This window comes from Tupaia chinensis, unplaced genomic scaffold (genome assembly GCF_000334495.1).
Source record: "Tupaia chinensis unplaced genomic scaffold, TupChi_1.0 Scaffold145082_1, whole genome shotgun sequence".
Classification (NCBI taxonomy): Eukaryota; Metazoa; Chordata; class Mammalia; order Scandentia; family Tupaiidae; genus Tupaia; species Tupaia belangeri.
The window spans coordinates 1,385,669-1,407,307 of NW_006204943.1; the positions used below are offsets into that span (position 1 = coordinate 1,385,669).

Here is a 21,639-nt window from a genome sequence, read left to right on the forward strand (position 1 = left end):
AGGCACCCGGCATGAGTTTTTTAAGCCACTGGGTCCAGGATTCGAACCATGGTTGACTACATGGGAGTCCAGTGACATAGCCTTTACACCAACTGCTGGTCCCCCAATAAATTGTTCTTTTAAGGCACTGTTTTGTGAGGGGTTGTTACACAAAATACATAACTGAAACAATCTTTATCTATGAAAAAAGAGCAATAACAGTGATTAGGTGATTAGTGTACAAAAAGGGGCTTAAACCAAGACGAAATTAAAAGTTGTCAATGATAGAGAGGATGGGAGGGAAGTGATTGGAATGAAAAGATGCGAAGATTCTTATACAGATAGAGGCATTTAGAGATACTGATTCATTATAGTCTTTGTTAACTCAATTACACATGTCAAAAATTTCAAGAATAACAACTAACAGTATAAATAGAACACTTAACGTCCAAGCAAATAAACTGAGGGACGAATGTGGGAGGTGGGAAGTGAAGAAAACTCATTTCATTGGAAGACATAAAAGTAAGGGGAAAATAAGAAGAAGCAAGATGTAGAGAAAATAAGAAATAAACTAGAACACATTGAAAATAGCAGTAAATGAAAAAACACTAAAGACACCAATTTTAAAAGATGCTCACTCAAATAGGATGAAAAATCATAAAACTACAGATGATCACAGCAGATAAATCTGAAGTATTCCAAAGAATGGCTGATGCTAAGTCAGTGGGAAAAGATACACTAGACAAAAACCTACTCAAGGAATTTGATAATGCAGTTGATTACAGACAAAATGGACTTTAAGAAAGATTTCAGGATAAAAAGATAGCATTATAAATATACTTCCTTTATAGGTATGTCTACTATTTAGTCTTTAAGAAAGTATGAAAATCTAATTATAACACTATAAAATAAATCCATGTGATAAGCAGTTATTTTGTGGGTTATCAGAATGTGTAACATGTTTTGGGACCAGCAGTTAGCGTAATGGCTATGTCGCTGGACTCCCACGTAGTCGACCGCGGTTCGCGTCCCAGACCCGGTGGCCTAAAACTCATGCCAGGTGCATGTGCGTGCATGCCCAAGATCCTGGGAGGAGAATGGAGGAGAAGGGATTGTGGCGTGACCATCCCCCCTGGGGGGTGATTTCTTGCTTTCTGTCTCTCTGTCTCTCTCTGTCTGTTTGGCGAGCGCATGCACCCTATAGTGAAAACCTCTCCAAAAAAAAAAGAATGTGTAACATGTTTTATCAGAACAAAGACTTTCTAAAACATCATGCTAATGCTATCTTAATCCATCGCAAAATATGTATAATATTTAACATTCACTAATTATAGCTATATAAGCTTCCTTTAAAACAAAGTGATCCAAAGCAGAATGGAAGAAAAAAACTCAGGTAATGTTTCTAGAATAACTGGGTAGAAAATAAAAATCACCTCAATCTGTGGACAGAAGAAAGCCTGCTTCAGTTGCTGCAATGCAACCAATATGTTAAGGGATAAAATACACTGAAGTTTCCTTTGGATCTTGGAACACTAACTTATCCAATAATAAAAAAACCTCCCAAATGTCCAGGGAAGTCTCTCATAACAATTCTGGATACACTGACTCCTCTGTGAACCAAATTTCTAACATGCATATTAAAAAGAAGATCCATGGGGCCATTAGGTGGTATAGCAGTTATGTAGCTGGACTCCCACATGACTGGCTATGGTTCAAGTCCCAGACCCAGTGACTTGAAAGTCATGCCAGGTGCAAGCATGTGTGTGTCCAAGACCCCAGGAGGAGAATGGAGAAGGACTTGTGGCATTGCCATCCCCGCCTTGGCGGGGAGGGTGATTTCTCACTTTCTCTCTCACTTTCTCTGTGTATGTGTGTGTGTCTCTCTCTCCAGTGAGCATATGCACCCTAAGGCAAAAATGCCTACCAAAAAGAAGAAGAGGATCCAAGATAGTGGGAGACACCAATGTGATGCTGTGACTTCAGATTCAACTAACTGCTATTTTGCCTCCACAATGGTGAGACACACTGTTTTTGGTACTGCTCTGGATATATTGATACACTCAGTCTCTGAACACCTTGTAAAATCCACTCCAAAGTATGATACCTTCTAACCTCCAGCATCTATTGTTGCAGTGACTACTCAAGGATGTCTTAGGCTTTGGAACAAATCAGAGGACCAGACACCTTGTTAACAAGACGTATCTACTATGGTGGAGACACTGACTACTCACTGAATCACCGAGGGCTTGTCCACATTTCCAAGTTCCCTGCAGTTAGGTAAGATCATGCTAACAATGCTCCATGATGACCCGGAGTAGAAGAGGAATATGACATGTTGAAGAAGATACAAAGCATGTCCAACTGTCTCTTCCCCTGACAAATGCCCAAGGAGGCCATGTGTTTCAAATAAAGATGATAAGATAATATGAGCCAATCCTCCTACAAAACCTCATCTGACATGCAGCATTAACAGTAAATAACATTTTGTTCTGTTCAGTCACTGAGGATTGAGGGTTAGTTCATTATTTCAGTATTATCTGACCTAGCTTGACTAATACGACTAGGTAACAAAAAGTAATTTGGTTGCTCCAAAAAACAATTTCATGTTAAAAACTCTTATTTTATGGGAACCAGCAGTTAGCATAATGGCTATGTCGCTGGACTTCCATGTAGTCGACCACAGTTTGTGTCCCGGACCTGGTGGCTTAAAACACGCCGGGCGCGTGTGCGTGCTGCCCAAGATCCCAAGAGGAGAATGGAGGAGAAGGGATTGCGGCGTGACCACCCACCCTGGGGGGTGATTTCTCGCTTTCTGTCTCTATGTCTCTCTCTGTCTGTCTGGCAAGAGCACACGGCCTATAGCAAAAACCTCTCCAAAAAAAACTCTTATTTTATAAGAGCATTTAAAAAAATTTAAAGAAATGAGTTAAACAACTTTTATATGACAGTGGTCATACAAAAAAAAATATAACTTAAGAACTGGTATTCTAGGGGACCAGCAGATAGTGTAATGATTACATCACTGGACTCCCACATGGCTGACCATGGTTCAAGTCCTAGATTCAGTGGCTTCAAACTCATGCCAGGTACATGTACACACATGCCAAAAATCCCAGGAAGAGAATGGAGGAGAAGGAATTGCAAGATGGCCATCCTCCCTGAAGGGAGTGATTTCTCATTTTCCCCCTCACTGTCTCTGTCACGCTCTCTGGCAAGTGCACGTACCCTAAGGCAAAAACCTCTTAAAAAGAAAAAAAAAAAGAACAGATACTGTTTCAACAGTACTTAATATTCTAGAAATAAAACATAATACATTAATTGTCCATTTGATTGAATTTCTGATTAAATGCAGCTTCTCCATCACCTTGGAAAGCCTGATGATTTAGAACCTATATAATACTTAAATTAAAATACTCTATTATTTAGCATTTATATTCTAAATGTTTATATAATTTCTAGTGCTTTGTTTCAAAGAAACAGACTTTGTCTTCTATAAGTGGAAGTGGCCTTGTCTGTCACTTTATAATCTGGAAATTGATTTTTGTTAATTCATTCAGTGGCTAAGTTTATGCATAAACTTCAGACTACCAGTAAGATAATTCACATTTAATTACAGATGATTGATAAATAGACAGACAGATAGATAGATAGGTAGGTAGGTAGATAGATAGATAGTTAGACAATCAACTAGAAATCTGTAGACCTAACAATGAGCCTAGTTACCTTGTTGAGAGTTTTATACAGCTTGTCAAAGTGAGGTCCTGAAAGGTTCAAAGACAAAAGTTATTTCCAAACAACTAATCAATGATAGAAATATACCGAACAAAGTAAACACACCTTCCTCTAACACTATTGCTTAGAATAAGGTGAGGGTAAAAGTTCTTTTCTGTTTTAGTCATATGGGTTATTTTGCTTAAAGTAATATTTCCGGGGTTCGTCAAAGTTGTTGCAAATGTTTCTTTCCTTCTTTTTGATGGATGAATGGTATTCCACTGCGTGTACATTCCACATTTTCTTTATCCAGTCACTCATCAATAGACACTGAGGTTGATTCCATAATTCAGCTATTGTAAATAATGCTTCTGTGAACATGGGAATGCAGGTATCTCTTCAAAATACTGATTTCATTTCCTTTGGCTATACACCCAGAAGTGGGATTTAAGGATCATAGTTATTTTTTTAGTAATCTCAATATTGCTTTCCATAATGGCTCTATTAATTTATATTTAAAGTTTTTAAAATTTATTTATTATTATTTTTTACACTTTGCAGGAACAAAAGGCAATGCAATTTAAAAACATCAAATCAAAAGTAAATGGATAAGAGGCAAAGTCATCATTATTTGTAGATGACTGCCTACATGAAAAATCCATGAAAATCAACCAAAAAAGTTAGAGAAAATAAGTATATAAAGATGTATATTCCATTTTTCCACTCCAAAAAAAACAATCAACTAGAAAGTATTAGAAAAAGAATTTTCAATTTATAGCTGCCAAACACATGCAATACCTAAGAATAAACTCACCAGACATGAAAAAAAATTATAAAACTCTACTGAAGAGGTTTTTGGGTTTTTTTTCAGACCTTTGGAACCAATTGAGTGGGGATATACAATGTGTATCTTTCAAAGTCTGGCTCACTTTGCTCAACATTAAGTCTTCTATATTCATCCATTTTGAATCAAATGATAATATCTTTCAAATCTTTTAAAGTTTATCTATATGTTTCTTCTATGACCTAGAAAAAGAGACAACACTACCAACAGGGTCATTCACCCAGAGTCAACCATCACCAGATCATTTGCCCAGAAAACTAGCATACTCGGGGTGATCTCCAGACTCAAACCCAGAAACTTCTCATGTGCATCAGCCTTACAGAGCTTTCTGTTTTGCCTCTGCACCATGATCCATCCTCGGCTGTACTAATTTACCCTTCCATCAATAGTGTGCAATGGTTCCTTTACTCCACATCCTTACCAACATTTGTCTTTTATCTTTATGATAATAACCATTCTAATATATGTGAGGTGATATCTCATTGTGGTTTTGATTTGTATTTCACTGATGATTGGTTATATAGAGCATTTTTTTTCCATATACATACCTGTTGGCCATTTGTGTGTCTTCTTTTGAAAAATGTCTGTTCAGGTCCTTTGTTAATAAGGTGGTTTAAAGAAAAGTATTAATAATACCATAGATAAACAAATATTACCAAAAATCAATAAGGTGGTGAGAAAATAAAGATTTAGAAACACAAGACTACATTTCCAAGCACAGAGAAGAAAGAAAGATGACTGGAACAAAGGACCCTTAAGCTCCAGCCTTGTTGCCTCGACCCCCATCAAGGTATACGGGTGTCACCATTCTGGACCTTATTTATTTATAAAATATCACCTTACACTTCATGATCTTAAAGCTCTAAAATACATGATCATAAGGCCTTGGCTCTGTTGCAATTTTACTATCCAAATGGAAAGAAATATGGAAAATGTCATAATATATTAGCCATAGTACTTTAAAATTTGTTCCCTCTTTAATCATGATAGAATGCATATGTGTGCAAGAGAGAGATAGAGAAAACACTCCCTAACAGGGCCTGGTCCAGTCGCAATCCTTCTTTCTCCAATTTGCTATCCAATCAAGATCCTAGGTAAGCATACACATGTGCTCCTAGAACGTTGCCACCAAGGTCAGGATTCAAACCCCAGTTAGCCATCTGGGATTTGGCTTCTTATGTACAGTACATAACCACTGCCCTTCAAGGCCAGCTTGCAATATTTAAAATTCAGTCAAAATACAATTGTTCTTGGCCCAGCTACAATGACAGAAGGGGAAGGGGGACCATTAGATAATGCTGGAGCCACATGGGAGGCTGGAATTCAGACTCTGGGTTGACTTGAACACTCTGGGCATGCCAGCACACACCCGTGATCCTGGGGGAAGAATCACAGCATGGCCAGACTCTGTCAAAGACACCTCTCGTTCTCTCTCTGCCTCTCTCAAGAAAGAAAGAAAGAAAGAAATCTTAAAAAAAAAAAACAAATACATTTGTTCTTCTACTCATCCTGGAAGATAATAATCAATGCATGGACAAAGGGATATACCTGAAGAATAGTTCAGAGAAGTGCTGATAAATTATTTGCTACTGGTCAGTGACAATGTAAGAACTTGGGCCACAGGGCCAGCAGGGTGCTGGAGTCTCACATGGCCGACTGTGGTTCAAGTCCTGGACCTGGCAGCTTGCTTTCTCACTTTCCCTCTCTCTTACTCTCACTCTCTCACTGTCCCTCTCTGGTCAATTAAAATAAATAAATAAAGTTAAAAATAATTCTAAACACACACACACACACAAACAGCTTGAGCCAGAGTCACAGAACAAGGCACTGGCACAGCTGGAAAGAGCCCAGTCAACAGAAAGTCTCTTCACTTCCAGCCTGGGTACAGGATCCCAGCCTGCAGGCATGGAGTGTACCACCAGAGAACCAGGTGCCTTCTTCCTGGGGACTCCTACCCAGGAAACACGTGCTTCCCACCCATGCCCCCCCCCCTCCCAGGAAACACCTGCTTCCCACCCATGCCCCCCCCCGCACCAAACATATAGGAAGAACCAGAATATGAAATACCTACATCAATAAGCCCAGAATCTACCTTAGATGAATTTCTTTTGTCATCATTCATAGATCAGTGATAGTTTAGAGACAAGCCCTTTGAATAGCCCTGGTGTACAGCACAGCACAGACTTTTAACTATCTAGAATCTGTATTTCCTTAGTTCTATTAAGTACCCAAAGTTGCCTACAAATGAGAAGTGGCAAATTAAACCTCTTGAAGTGTTCGGTTTTCTTTTAAATAACCATAAGCATAAAAGCAAAGGTTAAGAGGAATTAGTGAGCTTGAAACAAACATAGTATGTTCTGCCTCCTTTTTAAATTGTTTCCCATTGGACTTTTTTTCATGAAAAGCTGTTTGCATTGGGTGCCCTAAGTATTTTTTTTTTTTTTTTTTGCACAAAATACAAGTATTCAGCTCTTTTCATTTAGTGGACTATGGAGGGGACAATAGTGACACATTAAATTTGTGAGGAGTCAATCCTAATTTTGGAGACCAACAATAAATTATAAACGTACTGGCTCCTAAAAATTATCTTCAGGGCATTACTTTTTGCAATTTGGAGATTCTAGGCCATGGCCACACTGTGATCGTCTCTAGAAACCACGGGGTGGAGATAAGACTTTCTGGGTGGAGAAAGTATAATTAGTACATATTTTGAGAACTGAGTTCATACCCAGTTTCCCAAAATGGTGCTTTGATATTTTTAACTTCTTTTTTTGTATTTTCAATAGGATCTATTTGCTACCTTAAAGGCTTTAAGAAAGATTTCTTTTCTGATCCAGATGGATGTATTTTCCCTCCAGATTAGTAGTGCTAAAAGTCATCTGGAGTCAGTCATACAGTGCAAAGTATTATCAACAATTAGAAAAAAAAAAAAAAAAAAACACTTCTAGAGGGGAAGAAAATATAAGCCAAGAGAAACACAATCAAAACGCAGAGTGTGCCAATAAGCCACACCTCACCAGCTCGATGTTCCATTAAATGCTTTCTCCGTTGGGACTCATTTCTATAGAGACTGTCTCTCTGTTCCATAAATAAAATGAGAAGTTGCTAGGAAACAGTCTGGCTTGTGGAGACACAACTTAAGGAGAGAGCTGCTCCCTACCAAGAGGTATAGAAACCTGAAACTATTTCTGACATGCATGTTATTGTCACAAAACCTAGATTCTAAGCACGTCTATTGCACAGAGCCCTAAAAAGAACTTATTTTGTATAGTCCCAGTTAGCCATAATAGCTCTAAATTCATGACTTAATTTGGCCCCCAGCAGTCTTTTCCCATCCTACCCTTGTTTCCTCTTTGCTTTCAGCTCCTCTGTAAATTATCATCCAACCTACTTTCATTTAATAGTGTCCAGAAAAAAGTGTTTTGCATATTTTCAAGTTAATAATTACTCATTTTAAAGATTCTTCTCATTACATTAGTGGTCCTATTATACCTCTGAAGATTTTCACATGGCTTGGCGTTTTTGTTTACAAAATGTTAATATCAAATTTTTGTTATTTCTTGTAAAAAAAAAAAAAGTATGGCTGCTGGACACGTGTGCGTGCGTGCCCAAGATCCCAAGAGGAGAATGAAGAAGGGATTGTGGTGTGGCCATCCCCTCGGGGGGGAGGGGTGATTTCTTGCTTTCTATCTCTCTGTCTCTCTCTGTCTTTCTGGTGAGCGCACGTGCCCAATAAGAAAAAAAAACTCTGAAAAAAAAGAAAGAAAGAAAAAAAAAAGTATGGCTTTGTAACCTATGCATTTTTTAAGGCTTTTATTTATTCTTCCATGAGCGAGCAAAAGAGAATGAGAGACCCAACAGGATCCCAGTGCTACAATATAATCCTTAACCTTGAGCCAACCCTGGTCCATGGGTAAGTTTTTGTCCAGTATACACAGAGAGGTCCCTGGAGTTGAACAAGTAACTTTCCCATGAAGGATTGCCTCACATAAGATCAGGGTTTACTGCTACACCACCATCTGGCCCTGGTTTTTACCTATATGAAGCACTCTTTGTACTGAAGTAGCCATCTTGCCTTTAAAAGCAGTTGACATTCCTTGTTTTCCCATTCTCATGTTTCCAGCTGCACTAGAAGGTCAGTTAGGAATAATTGCTGACACAAGAAAGCCTTGTTAATGGTGACTTAAACAAGGAGAGGATTTTTTTTGTTGTTTTTACATATAACATGAAGTTTAGAGCACTAGTCCAGGCTCTTTCTATTTTTCTACTCTGTCATATTTAGCTTTTTATATTCTTGATTGATGCCTCATGGCTGCACATGGATGCAATAGCTCAAGACATCTCATCCTTTCAACAGAGTGCCAAGTACAAGAAAGGGGTACGTTTAAATTCTTTCTTCATGAAGTTCCAACTTTTCATTGCAAAGCAAAGTAAACCACAAGGTCTTCCCCCTTACATTTCACTGGCTAGAATTATGTCACGTGTTCACTCCTAGACTACTCAGTGGATAGAATACCATACAGGTTTAACCTCTCCTGAAACTAGGGAGGGCCTACCTACTCTGAGATCAAGGATGCACACCTTCCCTTCAGACCCATTAGGGTTCCTACTGCAAGGAAAACGGGGCAGGAGATGGCTAACAGTTAAAGACCATTGTCTTGACACACAGTCCTCTCCATGCAGGATGGTAACATTGCCACAGAAGTGAGGTTACCTCTCCAGTCTACAGGTCAAAAGAGCAACAGGTGACATAATGGTTATGTCACTGGGCTCCCATGTAGTTGAACCCCAGACCCGGTGGCTTAAACCTCATGCCAGGTACATGGGTGTGTGTGCCCAAGATCCCAAGAGGAGAATGAAAGAAAGTATTGCAGCATGGCCATTCCCCTGGGGGTGATTTCTCGCTTCCTGTATCTCTGTCTCTCTGGCAAGCATGTGCACCCTATAGCAAAAATCTCTCTTAGGAGAAAAAAAAGAAGAAAGAAAGAAAGAAAGAAAGCAAGCAAGCAAGCAAGCAAGCAAGCGAGCGACTCCCACGTCCAGGAGAGATCATGTCTCTGTTCAGTTTGAGAACCCAGGTGTAACAGTCTTCACATAAATAGAGCTGTAGTCCTGCAAGTATAGAAACAAGTCATATTTAGGAACCAGCAGTTAATGTAATAGCTATGTTGCTGGACTCCCACGTGGTCGACTGTGGTTCAGACCCAGTGGCTTAAACTCACGCTGGGCACGTGTACGTGCGTGCCCAAGATCCCAAGAGGAGAATGAAGGTGAAGGGATTGCAGGGGGGCTATCCTGTCTGGGGAGTCACTTCTCACTTTCTGTCTTTCTCTGTCTTTCTGGTGAGTGCATGCCTCCTATAGCAAAAAACCTCTCCAAAAAGAAAAGAGAAGAAAAAAGAAACAAGTCATATTTAATATTCCAGACCTGAGACCTGTGATTTTCTTTTTTTGGGAGAGATTTTTGCTACAGGGTGTGTGCGCTTGCCAGACAAACAGAGACAGAGAGACAGAAAGTGAGAAATCACCCCCCGGGGGGGATGGCCATGCCACAATCCTTTCTCCTCCATTCTCCTCTCGGGATCTTGGGCACACACACACATGCGCCCAACGTGAGTTTAAGCCACCAGGTCCAGGACTCGAACCACAGTCGACTACATGGGAGTCCAGCAACATAGTCATTGCGCTAACTGCTGGTCCCTGAGACCTGTGATTTTTAAGGACATTAGTTGTGGAAAACCTACTAAAATCAAAAGTATGCCCAAGAACAGCAAGCATCTCTGTCTACTTACATGGCATTTTAATTCACAAATGCCAGTCTCTGTGTTAGTCCCAGCCCCCTGATAAGTCTGACATACTAATTCCTTACCTGCTCTTTTGGTAGCAATTTGAATCTTTTAGAAAATAGAGTAAGAAAAACTTACAAAGATGTTAGATTCGAACACCTTATTCAGAGATCCCTGAAAATGGTTAGACAGGAAAATTATTTCTCACCTTTCACCTTAAATCTAGGTATGGGAGGAACTTGTTTCAAGAACTTAATTTAAAAATGACAAATCAGCCTTTACAGGGTAAACAACCATAAAACTAGGAGGCAGTGGTTTTCAGACATTGACTAAAAAGTGGTAAAATCCCAGAGAAGAGAGAAACTTATGGAGTGATGCCATGGTCAGTCAGATATTAGCCAGGGACAATTTCCTAAGTGCATTGCAGGAAGCCAAAGTTCTCTCGAGCTATGAAGGCAGAAATGGAGTTTGGGTAGCTAGAATCCCCAAGCCAGCACACTGGAAAGAAAAGAGTTATGAGGGCCATAAGTCTACATGAAGACCCCTACAAATCCTGGCCAAGGCCTGGGCTACATATGCTCAGCAAGAGACGGCCTGCACACAGTGAGGAGACCTGGCAAATATTCTGGGCATCTGGCTAAGACACCAAAAGTGTGACTGCTTAAGAATAAGTATAACATCCCAGAGCAGATGAACAAAGTCTAAGATCAAGACCTAACAAAATCCATAAGGGGGCCACACATGGGGCTTGAATGATATGAATTAAAAATCCTGGCCTTCTAATAGTCATCCTAACAAAGTGTAATATCATACCTCCAAAAATTCAAGGAAATAAATCTGCCTGCTAGAAAAAAAATTAACAATATTATTCTACAGGACTTATAACTGCTATGACATAGAATCCTCCATGCCCACTGTAAACTCAAAAATTGTTAGATATGCAGAGAAAGATAAAAAAATGAGACTCACAATCAAGAGAAAATAAAAAGTAAACAGAAATTGGCCATGAGAATGGCCCAAATGTTTAAATTAGAAGACCGAGACTTTAAGATGATTATAAGTGGGCTTCAAAAGGATCATGGAAAACTCATGTATGATAAAAAAAACTATGCATGGATTTCAAATTATTGCATCAAAATAAACTCACACTTTAATTTCACTTCTCCATGAACTTTTTGAAGTCTTCTGATATATTCAAGTCAATAAAAGCATGAACAAAAATATAATCCAAATGAGATGAAGAGGGAATTACATAGGAGAAATAAAAACTATTAAAAGAGAAAGAAATGCGAAACTCTGGAAATAAAATGTCAAATCATTGAAATTTTAAAATCCACTGGGTGAGACTGACAACAAAATGAAGACAAAAAAAGGAAAAAGTTAGTGAACCTGAAGATAAATAGAAATTATCAAATTTAATATCAAATAGCAAACAACTTGAAGAAAAATGAACCAGAATCTTAGAGCCTTGTAGGGAACCATGAAATGATCTAACATATGTGTGACTGGAGTCTCAGGAAAATAAGAAAAAGAAAAACTAGATTTAAAAAAAAAAAAACAGATAGCTAGAGATACAGATACACATGGTTGAACAACTAGTGGCCAAATTTTTTCCAAAATTCATCAAAAGCAGTAGATGAAAAAGATCAAAGAATCCTAACCAGAATAAATAAAAAGAAAATCACACCTAAATATATACTAGACACTGCTGAAAACCAAGTTGAGGAGAAAATTTTGACTGACGTTAAAGAAAAAAAAAAAAAGACATTAGATAGTGGGGAGTGAAGATACAATATGATTTATGTGAGAAAGATACAGAAGTTTCTTAAAATAAAATGAAGAGTTAGTACTTGTCAGAAAAGATTTATTTCCTAATTCTGTTTTCCTAGCTATATCCTTGGGCTAATTCTAGACTTACTACTCTGACCTACAATTCTGACTCTAGAAGGTAAAATATAATAACACCAAGATATTGTCACTTTGGTTTTTTGGAGATAAGATAAATTGTGCTTTGGATCTATTAGTTCCCTCTTGATTAATTTAGACAGGGAAATATAACAAGCAAAAAGGGAAAACTGAAGGGGGAAAAGGCATAAAATAAGTTAACAAGTTTACCATCTGACAGATTGTTATTCACACACAAAATAAAATATTTTAAATAAGAAGATAAAATTGATTATTACCCCTCAAAATATGGTCTATGTCATATTTAGAGCATTTTAAAAAATAATTAGCTATTTTTTTAGAGGTTTTTGCTATAGGTGCATGTGCTCTCCAGACAGACAGAGTGAGACAGAGAGACAGAGAGCAAGAAATCACCCCCCAAGGGGGATGGCCATGCTGCCACAATCCCTTCTCCCCCACTCTTCTCTCGGGATCTTGGGCACGCACGCACACACACCCAGAATGAGTTTAAGTCACTGGGTCCAGGACATGCACCGCAGTTGACTATGTGGGAGTCCAGTGACATAGCCATTACGTTAACTGCTGGTTCCAAAAATAATTAGCTATTTTTAGTTTATATTAAGATGATTCATATTTTATCTTATAAAATCTAAAATGAGAAAGTTCAAAGAGGGAAGTTCTATGAAGCCCCAAAGGGTAAAATTACATGAAAATCAAAGGAGTTACTTCTAAAGTCCCATCAAACTGTAGGACTATTTTGTGGACATACTATACTAATAATAGAGATATATTTTTCAAATCACATCTTCCTCACTTTGAATATATATTTAAATAATCCAGGGAAAAGTTTAACTATGAAGACATCCCTGTTTTGTTGACTGAAGAGAGAAAAAAAGAAAGATGATGGTTCATCAAAGTTTTTATCATTTCAGATTTCATGTTATCCAACATGATGAATCATTGAGTTACCTAAGTAAATACAAACCAATTTTTAAAAACCTGTAGTCAACATAAAATGATTTATTCTAGAGAAACATAAGTTTCGGTGTGTTTGACACCTTACCAAGATTTCAGCAAGAATGTTACTATGCTTCAGACTAAGGATGTTACTTTGCTTCTCAGCAGTGACTGACATTTGGGACCAGATAACGGTGGTGGAGGGCTGCCCTGTGGGCTGAGAGGTATTTAGTAGTATCTTCTACCTTGTATCCCCTCACCCAACCATGACACCCGAAATGTTTGCAGACATTGACCAGTGTCCTCGAGAGTGTGAAATCACCTCTGGTTAAGAGACTTGCCATAAACAGAGAGGTATTTTTATCCTCTACTTTATTTTTTTAATGGATGCTTGGATTATAATTTACATTAACAGCAATAAGTGTCTTCCTAATAAAATATCTGAAAAATTAAATTAAATTTTGAAAAGTAAATTAAAGTTTGAGAGAAATTTCATTCAGTGAACACTTTCCATCTTTAGAGAATGTTAGATTTTATTATTCATTTAGATTTCGATTCTTTTAATGCTTACTTGATAGGTTATGGTTTTTCCTTTTAAATAAAGCATATTTTTACTCTCTGAGATGCTTTATTCATAAGTCACTCAGCTATGAATAACAGATACGAATTAGCTAAACAGAGCTGGGATTAGTCTTATTAAAATAAATACTCGCTTTTTGTTTTTGTTTTTGCCTTAGGGAGAGGCCACTTGCTGGAGAAAGAGAGGCAGACAGAAACAGAGAGAGGACAAGTGGGAAATCACTTTCTACGCTCCTCCCACCACCACCACCACTACCACCACCAAGGGAGATAAGATGGCTATGCTACAATCCCTTCTCTGCATTCGCCTTTCAGGATTTTGGGCACACACACACACACACACACACACACACACACACACACATGACATGATATTCAAGCTGCCAGATCCAGGGCTTGAACTGCACATGGCCATAAGAGATTCCAGTACCTTAACAACCACACCATCTGCTGACCCCAAATATTAGCTTCTTTTTTTTTTTTTTTTTTTTTTTTTAGAGGTTTTTGCTATAGGGTGCATGTGCTTGCCAGAAAGACAGAGAGACAAAAAGTAAGAAATCACCCCACAGGGAGGATGGCCACGCTGCAATTCCTTCTCCTCCATTCTCCTTTTGGGATCTTGGACACACATGCACACGCACCCGGCATGAGGTTTTGTTTTTTGTTTGTTTGTTTATGTTTTTTTAAGAGGTTTTTGCTATAGGGCGTGTGCACCCAACCAGAAAGACAGAGAGAGACAGAGAGACAGAAAGAGAGAAACCCCCCGGCAGGGGGGTGCCCCCGCCACAATTCCTTTTCCTCCATTCTCTTCTCGGGATCTTGGGCACGCATGCACACGCGCCTGGCATGAGTTTAAGCCACCGGGTCTGGGACTCAAACTGCAGTCGACCACGTGGGGGTCCAGCGACATAGCCATTATGCCAACTGCTGGTCCCTGTATTAGCTATTTTTAAGTAATATAGCTCATTTCTATACCTAGTTGATCTAGAACATGTTCACAGAATTTCAAAATAAAATGATACTTTAAAGTGCAAGTTGTTATCAATGAAATTCAACCTTTAAAAATATAAAGAATTTTTTTAAATATCAGTTATCTAAATCTACACATGGTTAGTAAGTGTCAGTAAACACCTCTTTCCAAAATGAGGCTATTTATGAAGGGCTGTGAACCTTTAAAAATACTGGGGCCAGCAGGTGGCGTGGTGGAGTGCTGGGCTCCCATGTGGCCAACCTTGGTTTGAGTCCCAGACACAATGGCTTAAAACATGTGTGCGCATGCCCAGAATCCTGACAGGAGAATGGATGAGAAGGGATTGCAACCCAGCCATCCTTCCTGGGGGTGATTTCTTCCTTTTCGTCTCTCTGTATATCTGGCAAACACGTCCCTGCAAAGCAAAAATCATTCTTAAAAAAAAAAAAAAACCTGTAACATCTGCAGGTTCTGGCATTTAGAACAAAATTCATATAAGCAAATGGTATTGTAGACTCTTCTTCCAAAGAAGAGAAAAAATTCCCAGAAACTCCTGTGCGTATTTGAGTGTATAATTTTTTTTTCCAGAAGAAAATACAGAATGGTATACTACCAGAGTAAAAATGTATGTTGTGAATCACAAGCCAGTCCGTTTTCATTTGACTCACCTATATGATAAAGTCCAATCCAATCACTGGGGTCCACTTCCTCTTTAATGTCCCAGAAGATAATGAGGTTCTGGGCTTGCCCCAGTGTGTACTCATACATGCTGGCAGTTAAGCTGGAGCGGCTCTCGGAAGTCACCAGGTCTGTGTCACTGTTGGCCCGCTGCAGGGTCATGTTCTCTGGCATAGAGCTCTGGGCAGCAAGGCTCTGGAGGTTCTCTGGGCTCAGTGTGTACCGCATCTGAGGATTTCGACGCCGCACGAAAAGCAGATGCTCCCGGGCGGAGCTAGCCATCCCGTCTGACTCTCTGAGGTTGGCTTCTTACAAAGCTGCAAAAGACAGACAAGCATAAAACATTAGTGCTACAATGCAAAGAATTGGATTTAAGCTTCCCAGACACAAAGCCTTTGAGGAGTATTTATTAAAGCCTGACCATGCAATAATCTTCTGCTGTCAAAACAAAATCTATTATTCTACTGTGAGCTGATGATGTCAGAAACAACTTCTAAAGACTGAAGTCACATGATGACAAAGGCTGGCACACACCTGCGGCCCTCAATTTCACTTGGCACAGCTTCCTCTTGGCAATTAACGAAAGGATTTCGCTTCTATCCCCTTTCCCAAACACCCCTCCTTCAATACCAACAGCCTCTTCTCCTTTTCTGTCTCACACATGTATTTATCTCCAGCAAGAGTAAAAATTTAGACACACGCTACTTTTCAAATATACCACTGAGAACAAGTGCACTTGCTCAATCTTCTCAGCCTAGGGATTTAACTCCCTCAGGTGTCTTCAGAGGTGGCTCAAATGTCACCTCCTCATTTAAATACAGGGGCTGTCACATTTACAGCTGCAGCACCCTAGCATTCCCACCTCTCCTTTCCAGATTCATTGTTCTCTAGAGCAATTTTTACAATCTGATGTACCACAGTCTACTTATTTATTTGGTTAATGTCCATGACCCCCAACAAAAATGTAAGCTTCACAGAGGCAAGGATTTTGAGTTTTTCACTACTTTATCCTCAATGTCTATGACAATGTCCATACACAACAGGTATCAATAAATATTTGTTAAATGAACAGATAAAGGAACCATGAACATTTTTCTCCCAGATATTTCCTTGGGATGACTTCTATCTTGGGCCCCTTTTCTTTTTTATTTTTTCCTTTCCTTTCCTTTCCTTTCCTTTCCTTTCCTTTCCTTTCCTTTCCTTTCCTTTCCTTTCCTTTCCTTTCCTTTCCTTTCCTTTTCTTTTCTTTTTTCTTTCTTTCTTAGTAGAGATTTTTGCTATAGGGCACATGCGTTCTCCAAAAAGAGAGAGAGAGGTAGAAAGTAAGAAACACACACACACACACAGACACACACACCCCCAGGAAGGATGGCCATGCCACAATCCCTTCTCCTCCATTCTCCTCTGAGGATTTTTTTTTCGGGGGGGTAGAGGTATTTTTTTTCTTTTCTTTTTTTTTTTTTTTTTTTTTTGCTATAGGGTGCGTGCACTTGCCAGACAGACAGAGAGAAACAGAGAGAGAGAAAGTGAGAAATCCCCCCCCAGGGGGGATGGCCACACAGCAATCCCTTCTCCTCCATTCTCCTCTCGGGATCTTGGGCACACACGCACATTCGCCATCATGAGTTTTAAGCCACTGGGTCCAGGACGCAAACCACAGTCGACTACGTGGGAGTCCAGCGACATAGCCATTACACTAACTGCTGGTCCCTCCTTCGAGGATTTTTAGCATGCCTGCACACCTGCCCAGTGGGAGTTTCAAGCTCTTAGGTCTAGGACTTGAACCACAGTCAATCATGTGAGAGTCCAGGACCTCAACCTCTACACCACCTGCTGATATTTTGTCCCTTTTCTGAGCCTCCCCTGACCATCCTGATTTTCTCACTGGTCTATACTATTTCAACAATCTGGACCATGATGAGAGATTTCCTTCAGCTCCCATTTGGCCTCCATCTAAAGGAACAGGGTCTTCTTCACTGCTGCCTCTTAAATACAGCCCCCTGTTGGCCTACTGTATGTAGTCTACTGCTAAGATACTGCCAGACTCCTGCCAAGGTCTCTGTACTTTCTCACACATGCGAGGTTCCATGTTCCAGTGCCTCTCCTACGGCCCACTGGCTCTCAGTATACCCAGCTTCTACTCACTTTGCTTAGAATGAGGCTGGTTCTCTTCCCTACTCTCCCTTTTAGAACTACATAATCCACTAACATGCTACGAATTTAACATTTGATCTGCACCATTAGTTCATGCTGACATCTTCAATATATTGTTTAATTTAAAGGCAAACCCTGTTGGGTCCTAGGAAGTCAGTATAAGCTTCTGTTAAAAAAAAAAAAAAAAAAAAAAAAAAAAAAAAAAAAAAACTAACCGTGGGTGCAATATTTACATTATAACTAATGACTCTGGCTACTTAGTCTGAGAGGATAGGAAAGGAGATATTGGTAGATATTGTTCCCTAATTTCTCCCATTCCATCACACATTTATTTTATGAACACTGTGCGAAAAGGCCACGCTTCCATTGCTAGGTTTATAGTACTTGCAAATATATTTATTCAAGTTATTTCTACCATAAGTCAATGTTATATGCTTAGTCACATCTCTTGAATTAAAATAACTTGGAATGGTTAGCAACATATACAGTATGAAAAAGACAAAAATAAAAACAAGCAGGTAAGCCAGCTTATCCAGTTTAATGGTATTGAGTCCATATTCCTCTTCATAAATTTAATACTTCTTTTCCTTATGTGGTCTATGGTAACTCTAATATCATAATATAACCTGAAACAATCAGAAAATCTCCAACACATAGAGCCTAAAATAAAATTTAACTTTTTTTTTGGCCATAGGGTGCATGTGCTTGCAAGAAAAAGAGAAAGGGAGAGGGAAAGTAAGAAATCACCCCCAGGGGGATGGCCATGCCACAATCCCTTCTCCTCCATTCTCCTCTCAGGATTTTGGGTATGAATACAACACATGCCTGGAGTGATTTTCAAGCCACCGACTCCAGGACTCGAACTGCAGTCAGTCACCTGGGAGTCGAGTGTGTTAGTCACTATACCCTCTGCTGACCCCACATATCAAATTCTAACTGAGGGTTTCATGAAATTCAAGCTATTGGATTTCAACAGGTCATTATTTCTTCATAAACTCACTGAGTCAAGCACCACATTAGCTCTAGTAAGAATTATAAATATAATTAACCCCTAACACATTGTAGTCAAACAGAAAGTTCAGGCTGTACATAACCAAACTACTTCCCTGAAAGAAAGAAATAGGCCAGAATCTTTATAGCTTAAAATCACAGTAAAAGAACTACTGACAAGTATTCTGCTCTAGAATTAAAAAGTACACCCAAACTGTTGTTTTAAAAATAACCTCTACTTATGTAGAGAGATAGGTTAGCAATGAGTAAGAGGATAAGCTCCAAAGACCAATTTCTGTATTTCATTTATTTCTCTACTATTAATTTATTATATTCTCTGATCTTAGAAAATTTATTTTAATTCTCTGTGCCTCCATTTTCCTGCCTCTCAAGAAATAAATAATAATTCCTGCCCCATAAGATTTGGGAAGAACTAGATGAAATAGTACAAATAAAGCATTTACAATAGTGTCTGGTGAGGCTAGCAGGTGGCATGGTAGTTAACGCACTGAACTCCAACATGGCTGATTGTGCTTTGAGCCCCAGACCCACCGGCTTGCAAATCATGTCAAGTGTATATGTGTGCATGACCAAAGTCCTGACAAGAGAACAGAGAAGGAACTGTGGCACGGTCATCCCTGCTGGGGGCTGATTTCTCACTTCCCCTCTCTCTCTGTCTTTCTCTGGTAAGCATACATGACCTATGGCAATAAAAGGAAAAAGACAAAACAAAAAAAAGAAGAAGAAGGAAAGAAAAATAGTGTTTGTTATATAAGGAGTCTTCAAAAAGTTAATGGAGATGCATATTACAAAAATATTATGCATAGAATTTAGTAATCTTTGCACCAAAATAAATTCATATGTTAATTCCATTTTTTTCATGAACTTTTTGAAATCCTGTTGTATAATAAGTGCTCAGTCAAATTTATCTATTGACATTATGTGACTACATTCTACTCTAATTATATCAATTTAATAGTCCCATGACCCCTCTGCCATTTAATGGGGAGTAGATTATCAGCATCCTCAATTATTCACATCATAGCCTGCAGAAGAGCCTTGTAGGCACTGAGAAATTCACCTTTCATGCCCCATAACCCTGACAACAGCCATTCTCTAGCCCACAAGCCAGAGTTAGAAGTTGAAACAAGAAAGAAAACAAAAGTTGACACTTGACTTTCTCACCAGTAGTGAGAAAGTTTCCTTATCGATCTCCCATGTGAAAGGCATGAAGGACACAGCAGAGCAGAACATAAAGTCCTTACCCTTGTGAAACCTTCATTCTACCAAGAAAAGGCATGCAACAAAAACTGAATATATAACGTATTCATTTTCAGTGGAAAAGTAAAATGAGCTGGAAGTGTGTAAATTTGCTAGTTTAATTGAGCTCTGCAAAAATGTAAGAAGCATGATTGTAACATAGCCCTAACTTTCCAAGAACTTGAAATTAATATATGGAAGAATTTAATCTGGTATCAATGACACTTAATATACATGCACAATTTGTCCTAAAAAAAAAAAAAAGTTGTAGAGACAATATATATTGTCAGGCATCCAGAAGCCGTAGCAATACAGTACTTACAGTACTTACAAGATGTTTTACATTTTTCAGAGAACTTTCACATTCATTATCTTAAGTGAGACCCAAGTTTCATTACATTCGAAGGACCATTATTATCTGTTTTCAGATGAGGAAATCAAATATGTATGAAGCAAAAGGTTAGCTGAAGGAGACAGAAAGCACAAGGTGGCAGAGGTTATATCTGAGGTGAATCTTAAAGGATTAAAAGAAGAAATAGATGAAGAGCATTCTGTTGGAAACATGGACATGGAGAAGCTACCAAGGAAGAGGTTATGGCAGGGAAGGACACATACACACACACAGAGAGAGAGAGAGACTCTACAGAACCCTGGGAAGATAATGGGAATCCTACAAAACAAACCAAGCACTTGCTAGAAGCACAAAGATCTTAACAGCTACCACTGATGAGCTGCAACTTGACACACAGAAGATACCAACGCTCCATAAGAGTAAGCCCACCCAGCACCTCAGAGCTGACAAGACGCAGGTAAAAATTGAGTTAAAGCAGGAGAGAGAAGTGCACGTGTGCACAAACACACACATACACACACACGGGAAACTCAGGAAATACTTGCTGAATGAATGGAACCTGAAAGACAAGAGGGAATAGAGAGGAGAGAGTAAAGATGTAAGCAGAAGAGGAGATAAATGATGGAGCCAACGACAGAGAAAGAAGAGAAGTGGGAAATCGCAGGACAGGGAGAGGAATGGTCTAAACCAGGAATGTCTGACAGGGACAAAACACAGTCCACGCACATAACTGTGACATTTCTAGGACCCACATCAAAGAAACATGAAAGAAGACAGGTAAAAATTTTAATTATTTAACTTAATGTAGCCAAATTATGATCATTTCAACATTAATATAAATGATATTCATGTAAATTAATGTAACTATTAATGGGGTACTTTTTTTTTAAGGCTTTTAAACCCACTGTAAATTTCTCAATGAAAGCACATTTTAACTCAAACCACACACATCTCAGCACTCAATAGTAACTAATAGCTGATAGCTCTTGGACTGGCCAGGACAAATCTAAGCCATGAAAGTACCCTCTAACTCCCTGTCTTCCCAAATAGCTGGTTTCCTTCCCATCTCTGTCCCACATGAAAAGCCCTCACTGCAGCGAAGAGGAAAATGTCACTAAAGTAGCCTACCACGTGTGAATGACCAGGAGTTCCGTAATCCTTCCAAGGAGTCTTTCATTGCATTTTAGTGCAAAGATCATTTTTGAGCCAGATCTCTAATGGAAGAAGAGTATAGTCCTGTTCCATGAGGATATCTAGTCTGAGGTGGAGAGTTTGTTGCCGATATAATGGAGTGTAGGGAGGCTAACATATCTCAGAAATCCCTCTGGTCTCTTTTAGCTTTTCTTCTGCCCTCAACCTGTCTGTATATTCATAAAAAGTATAATAGTGTCCTAGTATATTTATGTACATCCAGGCAGGTAAAAACATGGGGAAAGGATGGAGATTATCTGTTTATTTCTTAAACACTCATACAT

The 21,639-nt window shown here is 39.0% G+C and overlaps 1 protein-coding gene across 1 annotated transcript in view; it reads right to left on the reverse strand.

The window, feature by feature from the left end:
* The window catches only part of HECW2 (HECT, C2 and WW domain containing E3 ubiquitin protein ligase 2), a 248,764-nt gene extending 233,042 nt beyond the window's left edge, over nucleotides 1-15,722 (reverse strand). Inside the window, exon 1 of the mRNA XM_027767973.1 lies at nucleotides 15,399-15,722. Coding sequence (XP_027623774.1) covers nucleotides 15,399-15,690 — 292 coding nt within the window. The 5' untranslated portion in view covers nucleotides 15,691-15,722. The remainder of the gene's footprint in view (nucleotides 1-15,398) is intronic.
* Between the last annotated feature and the right edge of the window lie 5,917 nt (nucleotides 15,723-21,639).